Genomic DNA, 12168 nt, shown 5'->3' with positions numbered 1-12168 from the left:
TAGTAACCATATAAGAGTTATTTTGTGAATATCAATAGTATTAATAATCAAAGAATGAATCAAAGACTTTTATGTTCTATTATAATTTTCTTAGTATCTCATCATTAAAAAAGCATTAGTTATAATTTAAATTTGTCTGTTTAACTCTAGCACAAAAGTGTGGTATCAAGAACTAGTCATCAGTTGCTGAATATTGCTGAATAACGATACATTGAAAAGGCAGAAGTTCATTTTTAGAGACCTTTCGACAATCAAGCTTATCTCATCTGTAAATAAATCTTCGTTTTTCCATAGTATATTTCCTTAATAATGATGTTTAAGATGAAGGGAATACAATTTGTTATTATGAGAAGGGGCATTAACATTTAATCATTGAGAGCAAAGATTATTTAACTTGTGTTTTAACAATTATTCTAACAATCTTATTGTTTCCGCCCCTAACTGTGTGGTACTTTTACTTTGTACATAATGGGAATCTTACCTTGTTCATACCTAAAGATGAGGCTCCGAAGAATGGCACATTAAACCAAGTAGCAATATACGTCCAGCTTGCATTAAATTGCTTCATTACAGGAAAAAAGTACCGGATCTCGGTAGTAGCTTTGATGAGGTCTACAAACTCTGTTGATTCTCTATACCATATACTACAAGTTGAACCACATCCACCAGTATTTATATCAGCCCAGAAAGGAGCAAGTACTATTCTTTCGCCTATTTTAGGAAACGCTTCTGATGTATATGATCTTATAGATTGGAAAAACGATATAAGTCCGTTTGTGTTCACCTAAAAATACAATCTTTGTAATTTATCCATAGTTTAAATTTATCTTTCTTATGTAATTTTTGAAAAAAACGGAAAGCTCCGACATGATTTAATTTTTGAAGGCAATGTCATAAAAATCTTTAAAATCTTAGAATGGTTGCATGACCAACTTTCAAATAAGTAGATACAATGTACTTATTGTCAGCTTGAATTTTGTTAAATGAAAAATATTTAGCGTTATGTATATATTGTCACTTAGACACCAGGCTCAAGCTAGCAGCCACTCGCTAGCAGCCACTACGCTAGCAGCCAGTTTTCAGATATGTCTATAAACCCAAAAGTTGCATAAGATTCAAACGTACTTTAAATGTTTTTATCAATCATATAATCACAGAATAATCTGTTTTTATATATGAGTGAGCAGCCGAAGACACTATTTAATGTTTTTTTTTTTTCAAATTAACAATACATGTAATTTCCTGTTCATTACTTTATTCGCTTTTCATATACCAAACAGCGTACTGCGCGCAATTTCAAATAGTGTATGAAGAATAGTAAATAACTATACACTTATTTAAATGCTGGCAAAATTGTTGCTACATGACATCGACTTTTCCATAAGAAATCAATTTTGTGATTTTGTAAGAAATAGCTTTCCATAGTCTCGGCATCCTGTCAAGTAGTTCCCAAAAAAAGTATCAATAGTTTTGCATTACAAGAATAGAAAATTGCACTCGTGCTTTGCTATTTTTTTGTCAAACAAATTTGTTTTGACAAAAATTCTACTTCTGAACAAGCGGAATGCGCTCATATTTGATTAAACGAAAGGTTTATTTGTTGTACTTAATGTATGGTGCGCACGGGAAATATGAATTAGCAATTTATAGAAATAATCTACCTTTGGACCTATGGTGAAATTTTCCAACCTGGACCTTTTGACCAATTGGACCTTAGACCCTTACCTATCATTTGCACCTAGTGGGTAAAAAAGTATTGCCGTAGGGAATTTTTTACCGACTTTTGAAAATTTGGGGTAGGCATGTTTGACCCTTAAGACCTAAGTTCGGACCTATGGTGAAGACAAACAATGAGTTGTCCCACATGGACCTTTTGGCACATTGGACCCTAGCCCATTACCTACCATTTCCACCTAGTGGCTAAAAAAGTATTGCCGTAGGAAATTTTTCACACCCTTTTAAAAATTGAGGTAAGGCAATTTTTTAAATTCTAACTTTGGCCCCATGGTGAGGACAAACCATGAGTTGTCCCACCTGGACCTTTTGACCCATTGGACCTTAGACCCTTACCTATCATTTGCACCTAGTGGGTAAAAAAGTATTGCCGTAGGGAATTTTTTACCGACTTTTGAAAATTTGGGGTAGGCATGTTTGACCCTTAAGACCTAAGTTCGGACCTATGGTGAAGACAGACTATGAGTTGTCCCACATGGACCTTTTGGCACATTGGACCCTAGCCCATTACCTACCATTTTCACCTAGTGGCTAAAAAAGTATTGCCGTAGGAAATTTTTCACACCCTTTTAAAAATTGAGGTAAGGCAATTTTTTAAATTCTAACTTTGGACCCATGGTGAGGGCAAACCATGAGTTGTCCCACCTGGACCTTTTGACCCATTGGACCTTAGACCCTTACCTATCATTTGCACCTAGTGGGTAAAAAAGTATTGCCGTAGGGAATTTTTGACCGACTTTTGAAAATTTGGGGTAGGCATGTTTGACCCTTAAGACCTAAGTTCGGACCTATGGTGAAGACAAACTATGAGTTGTCCCACATGGACCTTTTGGCACATTGGACCCTAGCCCATTACCTACCATTTCCACCTAGTGGCTAAAAAAGTATTGCCGTAGGGAATTTTTGACCGACTTTTGAAAATTTTGGGGTAGGCATGTTTGACCCTTAAGACCTAAGTTCGGACCTATGGTGAAGACAAACTATGAGTTGTCCCACCTGGACCTTTTGGCCCATTGGACCCTAGTCCATTACCTACCATTTCCGACTAGTGGCTAAAAAAGTATTGCCGTAGGAAATTTTTCAAACCCTTTTAAAAATTGAGGTAAGGCAATTTTTTAAATTCTAACTTTGGACCCATGGTGAGGACAAACCATGAGTTGTCCCACCTGGAACTTTTGACCCATTGGACCTTAGACCCTTACCTATCATTTGCACCTAGTTGGTAAAAAAGTATTGCCGTAGGGAATTTTTTACCGACTTTTGAAAATTTGGGGTAGGCATGTTTGACCCTTAACACCTAAGTTCGGACCTATGGTGAAGACAAACTATGAGTTGTCCCACATGGACCTTTTGGCACATTGGACCCTAGCCCATTACCTACCATTTCCACCTAGTGACTAAAAAAGTATTGCCGTAGGAAATTTTTCACACCCTTTTAAAAATTGAGGTAAGGCAATTTTTTAAATTCTAACTTTGGACCCATGGTGAGGGCAAACCATGAGTTGTCCCACCTGGACCTTTGACCCATTGGACCTTAGACCCTTACCTATCATTTGCACCTAGTGGGTAAAAAAGTATTGCCGTAGGGAATTTTTGACCGACTTTTGAAAATTTTGGGGTAGGCATGTTTGACCCTTAAGACCTAAGTTCGGACCTATGGTGAAGACAAACTATGAGTTGTCCCACCTGGACCTTTTGGCCCATTGGACCCTAGTCCATTACCTACCATTTCCGACTAGTGGCTAAAAAAGTATTGCCGTAGGAAATTTTTCAAACCCTTTTAAAAATTGAGGTAAGGCAATTTTTTAAATTCTAACTTTGGACCCATGGTGAGAACAAACCATGAGTTGTCCCACCTGGACATTTTGACCCATTGGACCTTAGACCCTTACCTATCATTTGCACCTAGTTGGTAAAAAAGTATTGCCGTAGGGATTTTTTTACCGACTTTTGAAAATTTGGGGTAGGCATGTTTGACCCTTAAGACCTAAGTTCGGACCTATGGTGAAGACAAACTATGAGTTGTCCCACATGGACCTTTTGGCACATTGGACCCTAGCCCATTACCTACCATTTTCACCTAGTGGCTAAAAAAGTATTGCCGTAGGAAATTTTTCACACCCTTTTAAAAATTGAGGTAAGGCAATTTTTTAAATTCTAACCTTGGACCCATGGTGAGGGCAAACCATGAGTTGTCCCACCTGGACCTTTGACCCATTGGACCTTAGACCCTTACCTATCATTTGCACCTAGTGGGTAAAAAAGTATTGCCGTAGGGAATTTTTGACCGACTTTTGAAAATTTTGGGGTAGGCATGTTTGACCCTTAAGACCTAAGTTCGGACCTATGGTGAAGACAAACTATGAGTTGTCCCACCTGGACCTTTTGGCCCATTGGACCCTAGTCCATTACCTACCATTTCCGACTAGTGGCTAAAAAAGTATTGCCGTAGGAAATTTTTCAAACCCTTTTAAAAATTGAGGTAACGCAATTTTTTAAATTCTAACTTTGGACCCATGGTGAGGACAAACCATGAGTTGTCCCACCTGGACCTTTTGACCCATTGGACCTTAGACCCTTACCTATCATTTGCACCTAGTGGGTAAAAAAGTATTGCCGTAGGGAATTTTTTACCGACTTTTGAAAATTTGGGGTAGGCATGTTTGACCCTTAAGACCTAAGTTCGGACCTATGGCGAAGACAAACTATGAGTTGTCCCACATGGACCTTTTGGCACATTGGAACCTAGCCCATTACCTACCATTTCCACCTAGTGGCTAAAAAAGTGTTGCCGTAGGAAAATTTTCAAACCCTTTTAAAAATTGAGGTAAGGCAATTTTTTAAATTCTAACTTTGGACCCATGGTGAGGACAAACCATGAGTTGTCCCACCTGGACCTTTTGACCCATTGGACCTTCGACCCTTACCTATCATTTGCACCTAGTGGGTAAAAAAGTATTGCCGTAGGGAATTTTTTACCGACTTTTGAAAATTTGGGGTAGGCATGTTTGACCCTTAAGACCTAAGTTCGGACCTATGGTGAAGACAGACTATGAGTTGTCCCACATGGACCTTTTGGCACATTGGACCCTAGCCCATTACCTACCATTTTCACCTAGTGGCTAAAAAAGTATTGCCGTAGGAAATTTTTCACACCCTTTTAAAAATTGAGGTAAGGCAATTTTTTAAATTCTAACTTTGGACCCATGGTGAGGGCAAACCATGAGTTGTCCCACCTGGACCTTTTGACCAATTGGACCTTAGACCCTTACCTATCATTTGCACCTAGTGGGTAAAAAAGTATTGCCGTAGGGAATTTTTGACCGACTTTTGAAAATTTGGGGTAGGCATGTTTGACCCTTAAGACCTAAGTTCGGACCTATGGTGAAGACAAACTATGAGTTGTCCCACATGGACCTTTTGGCACATTGGACCCTAGCCCATTACCTACCATTTCCACCTAGTGGCTAAAAAAGTATTGCCGTAGGGAATTTTTGACCGACTTTTGAAAATTTTGGGGTAGGCATGTTTGACCCTTAAGACCTAAGTTCGGACCTATGGTGAAGACAAACTATGAGTTGTCCCACCTGGACCTTTTGGCCCATTGGACCCTAGTCCATTACCTACCATTTCCGACTAGTGGCTAAAAAAGTATTGCCGTAGGAAATTTTTCAAACCCTTTTAAAAATTGAGGTAAGGCAATTTTTTAAATTCTAACTTTGGACCCATGGTGAGGACAAACCATGAGTTGTCCCACCTGGACCTTTTGACCCATTGGACCTTAGACCCTTACCTATCATTTGCACCTAGTTGGTAAAAAAGTATTGCCGTAGGGAATTTTTTACCGACTTTTGAAAATTTGGGGTAGGCATGTTTGACCCTTAACACCTAAGTTCGGACCTATGGTGAAGACAAACTATGAGTTGTCCCACATGGACCTTTTGGCACATTGGACCCTAGCCCATTACCTACCATTTCCACCTAGTGACTAAAAAAGTATTGCCGTAGGAAATTTTTCACACCCTTTTAAAAATTGAGGTAAGGCAATTTTTTAAATTCTAACTTTGGACCCATGGTGAGGGCAAACCATGAGTTGTCCCACCTGGACCTTTGACCCATTGGACCTTAGACCCTTACCTATCATTTGCACCTAGTGGGTAAAAAAGTATTGCCGTAGGGAATTTTTGACCGACTTTTGAAAATTTTGGGGTAGGCATGTTTGACCCTTAAGACCTAAGTTCGGACCTATGGTGAAGACAAACTATGAGTTGTCCCACCTGGACCTTTTGGCCCATTGGACCCTAGTCCATTACCTACCATTTCCGACTAGTGGCTAAAAAAGTATTGCCGTAGGAAATTTTTCAAACCCTTTTAAAAATTGAGGTAAGGCAATTTTTTAAATTCTAACTTTGGACCCATGGTGAGGACAAACCATGAGTTGTCCCACCTGGACATTTTGACCCATTGGACCTTAGACCCTTACCTATCATTTGCACCTAGTTGGTAAAAAAGTATTGCCGTAGGGATTTTTTTACCGACTTTTGAAAATTTGGGGTAGGCATGTTTGACCCTTAAGACCTAAGTTCGGACCTATGGTGAAGACAAACTATGAGTTGTCCCACATGGACCTTTTGGCACATTGGACCCTAGCCCATTACCTACCATTTTCACCTAGTGGCTAAAAAAGTATTGCCGTAGGAAATTTTTCACACCCTTTTAAAAATTGAGGTAAGGCAATTTTTTAAATTCTAACCTTGGACCCATGGTGAGGGCAAACCATGAGTTGTCCCACCTGGACCTTTGACCCATTGGACCTTAGACCCTTACCTATCATTTGCACCTAGTGGGTAAAAAAGTATTGCCGTAGGTAATTTTTGACCGACTTTTGAAAATTTTGGGGTAGGCATGTTTGACCCTTAAGACCTAAGTTCGGACCTATGGTGAAGACAAACTATGAGTTGTCCCACCTGGACCTTTTGGCCCATTGGACCCTAGTCCATTACCTACCATTTCCGACTAGTGGCTAAAAAAGTATTGCCGTAGGAAATTTTTCAAACCCTTTTAAAAATTGAGGTAACGCAATTTTTTAAATTCTAACTTTGGACCCATGGTGAGGACAAACCATGAGTTGTCCCACCTGGACCTTTTGACCCATTGGACCTTAGACCCTTACCTATCATTTGCACCTAGTGGGTAAAAAAGTATTGCCGTAGGGAATTTTTTACCGACTTTTGAAAATTTGGGGTAGGCATGTTTGACCCTTAAGACCTAAGTTCGGACCTATGGCGAAGACAAACTATGAGTTGTCCCACATGGACCTTTTGGCACATTGGAACCTAGCCCATTACCTACCATTTCCACCTAGTGGCTAAAAAAGTGTTGCCGTAGGAAAATTTTCAAACCCTTTTAAAAATTGAGGTAAGGCAATTTTTTAAATTCTAACTTTGGACCCATGGTGAGGACAAACCATGAGTTGTCCCACCTGGACATTTTGACCCATTGGACCTTAGACCCTTACCTATCATTTGCACCTAGTTGGTAAAAAAGTATTGCCGTAGGGAATTTTTTACCGACTTTTGAAAATTTGGGGTAGGCATGTTTGACCCTTAAGACCTAAGTTCGGACCTATGGTGAAGACAAACTATGAGTTGTCCCACATGGACCTTTTGGCACATTGGACCCTAGCCCATTACCTACCATTTTCACCTAGTGGCTAAAAAAGTATTGCCGTAGGAAATTTTTCACACCCTTTTAAAAATTGAGGTAAGGCAATTTTTTAAATTCTAACTTTGGACCCATGGTGAGGGCAAACCATGAGTTGTCCCACCTGGACCTTTTGACCCATTGGACCTTAGACCCTTACCTATCATTTGCACCTAGTGGGTAAAAAAGTATTGCCGTAGGGAATTTTTTACCGACTTTTGAAAATTTGGGGTAGGCATGTTTGACCCTTAAGACCTAAGTTCGGACCTATGGTGAAGACAAACTATGAGTTGTCCCACATGGACCTTTTGGCACATTGGACCCTAGCCCATTACCTACCATTTCCACCTAGTGGCTAAAAAAGTATTGCCGTAGGGAATTTTTGACCGACTTTTGAAAATTTTGGGGTAGGCATGTTTGACCCTTAAGACCTAAGTTCGGACCTATGGTGAAGACAAACTATGAGTTGTCCCACCTGGACCTTTTGGCCCATTGGACCCTAGTCCATTACCTACCATTTCCGACTAGTGGCTAAAAAAGTATTGCCGTAGGAAATTTTTCAAACCCTTTTAAAAATTGAGGTAAGGCAATTTTTTAAATTCTAACTTTGGACCCATGGTGAGGACAAACCATGAGTTGTCCCACCTGGACCTTTTGACCCATTGGACCTTAGACCCTTACCTATCATTTGCACCTAGTGGGTAAAAAAGTATTGCCGTAGGGAATTTTTGACCGACTTTTGAAAATTTTGGGGTAGGCATGTTTGACCCTTAAGACCTAAGTTCGGACCTATGGTGAAGACAAACTATGAGTTGTCCCACCTGGACCTTTTGGCCCATTGGACCCTAGTCCATTACCTACCATTTCCGACTAGTGGCTAAAAAAGTATTGCCGTAGGAAATTTTTCAAACCGTTTTAAAAATTGAGGTAAGGCAATTTTTTAAATTCTAACTTTGGACCCATGGTGAAGACAAACCATGAGTTGTCCCACCTGGACCTTTTGACCCATTGGACCTTAGACCCTTACCTATCATTTGCACCTAGTGGGTAAAAAAGTATTGCCGTAGGGAATTTTTTACCGACTTTTGAAAATTTGGGGTAGGCATGTTTGACCCTTAAGACCTAAGTTCGGACCTATGGCGAAGACAAACTATGAGTTGTCCCACATGGACCTTTTGGCACATTGGACCCTAGCCCATTACCTACCATTTCCACCTAGTGGCTAAAAAAGTGTTGCCGTAGGAAAATTTTCAAACCCTTTTAAAAATTGAGGTAAGGCAATTTTTTAAATTCTAACTTTGGACCCATGGTGAGGACAAACCATGAGTTGTCCCACCTGGACCTTTTGACCCATTGGACCTTAGACCCTTACCTATCATTTGCACCTAGTTGGTAAAAAAGTATTGCCGTAGGGAATTTTTTACCGACTTTTGAAAATTTGGGGTAGGCATGTTTGACCCTTAAGACCTAAGTTCGGACCTATGGTGAAGACAAACTATGAGTTGTCCCACATGGACCTTTTGGTACATTGGACCCTAGCCCATTACCTACCATTTTCACCTAGTTGCTAAAAAAGTATTGCCGTAGGAAATTTTTCACACCCTTTTAAAAATTGAGGTAAGGCAATTTTTTAAATTCTAACTTTGGACCCATGGTGAGGGCAAACCATGAGTTGTCCCACCTGGACCTTTTGACCCATTGGACCTTAGACCCTTACCTATCATTTGCACCTAGTGGGTAAAAAAGTATTGCCGTAGTGAATTTTTGACCGACTTTTGAAAATTTGGGGTAGGCATGTTTGACCCTTAAGACCTAAGTTCGGACCTATGGTGAAGACAAACTATGAGTTGTCCCACATGGACCTTTTGGCACATTGGACCCTAGCCCATTACCTACCATTTCCACCTAGTGGCTAAAAAAGTATTGCCGTAGGGAATTTTTGACCAACTTTTGAAAATTTTGGGGTAGGCATGTTTGACCCTTAAGACCTAAGTTCGGACCTATGGCGAAGACAAACTATGAGTTGTCCCACATGGACCTTTTGGCACATTGGACCCTAGCCCATTACCTACCATTTCCACCTAGTGGCTAAAAAAGTGTTGCCGTAGGAAAATTTTCAAACCCTTTTAAAAATTGAGGTAAGGCAATTTTTTAAATTCTAACTTTGGACCCATGGTGAGGACAAACCATGAGTTGTCCCACCTGGACCTTTTGACCTATTGGACCTTAGACCCTTACCTATCATTTGCACCTAGTGGGTAAAAAAGTATTGCCGTAGGGAATTTTTGACCGACTTTTGAAAATTTTGGGGTAGGCATGTTTGACCCTTAAGACCTAAGTTCGGACCTATGGTGAAGACAAACTATGAGTTGTCCCACCTGGACCTTTTGGCCCATTGGACCCTAGTCCATTACGTACCATTTCCGACTAGTGGCTAAAAAAGTATTGCCGTAGGAAAATTTTCAAACCCTTTTAAAAATTGAGGTAAGGCAATTTTTTAAATTCTAACTTTGGACCCATGGTGAGGACAAACCATGAGTTGTCCCACCTGGACCTTTTGACCCATTGGACCTTAGACCCTTACCTATCATTTGCACCTAGTTGGTCAAAAAGTATTGCCGTAGGGAATTTTTTACCGCCTTTGAAAATTTGGGGTAGGCATGTTTGACCCTTAAGACCTAAGTTCGGACCTATGGTGAAGACAAACTATGAGTTGTCCCACATGGACCTTTTGGCACATTGGACCCTAGCCCATTACCTACCATTTTCACCTAGTGGCTAAAAAAGTATTGCCGTAGGAAATTTTTCACATCCTTTTAAAAATTGAGGTAAGGCAATTTTTTAAATTCTAACTTTGGACCCATGGTGAGGGCAATTTTTTACACTCTTTTAAAAATTGGGGTACGGATTTTTTTTAAATCTAACTTTGGATCCATGCATGGTGAGGACAAACCATGAGTTGTCCCACCTAAGCCTTTTGACCAATTGTCCCTTAGACCATTACCTATTATTTATTAGCATTTTGCCAATTTGACCTTGAATTATTACTTACCAATGTGCCTTTGTGAAAGAAAAAAGAAAAAAGCCACATACTAAACACAAGGTATTTCTGATCAGAGAAAGAAGGAAGAAATCTTTAGTTGCCGGTACCAAGAATCTCAATCATTCATTTATAGGAGCATACCGAGGAGGGGTATCTTTAAAGGTGCTGGTAGCACCTAATATCAGACTGGCTTTGTCGTTGCTGACCATGTGCACGCCTCAAGTAAAGTCCATCACCATTAGTGTATCGGGCGTTTTTAGGGTTTGAGGTAGAGATCGTTACCACTGGGATTCACTGTACAAATAAACTCATGATAGATACCAGAATTAAAATATCTAAAAATTTCAAAGGTAAAATCATGATCCCAATACCTTGTAGACGGGTATACGGTCACCACCCAAAGCAATCAAGTCTCCAATACCCAAGCAGATAGAATGGTTTTAGATACCATGTGAAATGCCTGCATTGCCAACCCTGTGAACATGGGTAGGTATCCATCTACTTTTTGCATGTTTTCTTTATCTGCGTTGTACTCAGCTCCAGATTAATAACACCAGTAACTTTTTGAAGAAGTTTGATAATCTTTTGAACCTGCCGAGAGGTGAGCCACATCTTGTGTTCGCATTACAGGTTTGCATGGGACAAACAAATGTAGACTTGACAACCTTTCTTGGCAGTCCAGTGTAGTTTATTTACTTGACCTTTCAAACCATTATCGTGTATTTATTTATTCCCTTAGAAGATGAAAATGGATAGTGTGTTTTCGCCGCGGAGTTTGATGGGGTCACCATCCTGATCGGTGAGATAAGTGCACCAGTTTTTTTTGGGGGTTCTTCATACCAGGATCGACACCAGGAAAGAAACTGCAGATGGTGGATTACTGCTTTCCATTAACATAGCTCCCATATATTATACCGCTATTTGCCAGCTGGATGCTGATGATGTTGATGATATTAACAATGTGTTCCCCTTCTGTATAGCCCTATCGTAGGTGTAAATTTGCCGTTCTAATCCCAAGACGGTGTTGCGGCTATTTGTTAAGTTGAAATCTACTTCTTAGTGCCTGGCGAGAGTGAGTTATTGTTGTTCTTAGGGTTTCTCGATTTGCATCGATAATGATTTTGGCTTTGTGTTTGTTGAGCCGCAGCTATCGCTGTATTTCATCGTTGATGCCATAGGAACCTGTGTGAATGTTGGTGATGGAGTATACGTAGTTGGTCTCATGATTTACCAATGACATCTCATAATCCTTTCCAATTTTTAGTGGATTGAAGCGGGTATGAATTTGGCTATGGTTCCCGGATACTATGAACGAGAACTCCTGCTTTAGATCGGTTTTACTTACGAATTGCTGCAAAATAATGTTGTTCATTTATTTTCAGGCTTCAAACACGACGTTCATCTTGTGTCCGTCAGATTCGAAGTAAAGAACTCTGTCGGAGATTCCAAGTGCAAATGCTTCGGTGTTGGCGTAAACATTGTGATCGAATTCGTCCAGTATCTGCATGTCCACCGTGGATTCTTTCAGCCGCTTGGACTGATGACTTGCATAGATGACAAACACCGGCTATAAGCCTGTGAAATCAGAGGTATCGGTGTTGACGCCGCTGAAACTGAGGAGGGTGACCATGTTGTAGAATTTCTTTCTGATGTCTGCAGCCACCTTGAACACTCTGGCTACCCTACTT

General features: G+C 40.2%; 1 protein-coding gene across 1 annotated transcript in view; it reads right to left on the bottom strand.

Annotated features, from left to right (window-relative positions):
• LOC134692412 (sushi, nidogen and EGF-like domain-containing protein 1) overlaps window positions 1–12168 on the bottom strand; it is a 31368-nt gene that overhangs the window by 13559 nt on the left and 5641 nt on the right. Inside the window, exon 2 of the mRNA XM_063552862.1 lies at window positions 482–784. Coding sequence (XP_063408932.1) covers window positions 482–784 — 303 coding nt within the window. The remainder of the gene's footprint in view (window positions 1–481; window positions 785–12168) is intronic.

This window comes from Mytilus trossulus, chromosome 12, assembly GCF_036588685.1.
Source record: "Mytilus trossulus isolate FHL-02 chromosome 12, PNRI_Mtr1.1.1.hap1, whole genome shotgun sequence".
NCBI classification, from domain to species: Eukaryota; Metazoa; Mollusca; class Bivalvia; order Mytilida; family Mytilidae; genus Mytilus; species Mytilus trossulus.
This window is presented reverse-complemented; position numbering and strand designations above follow the sequence as displayed.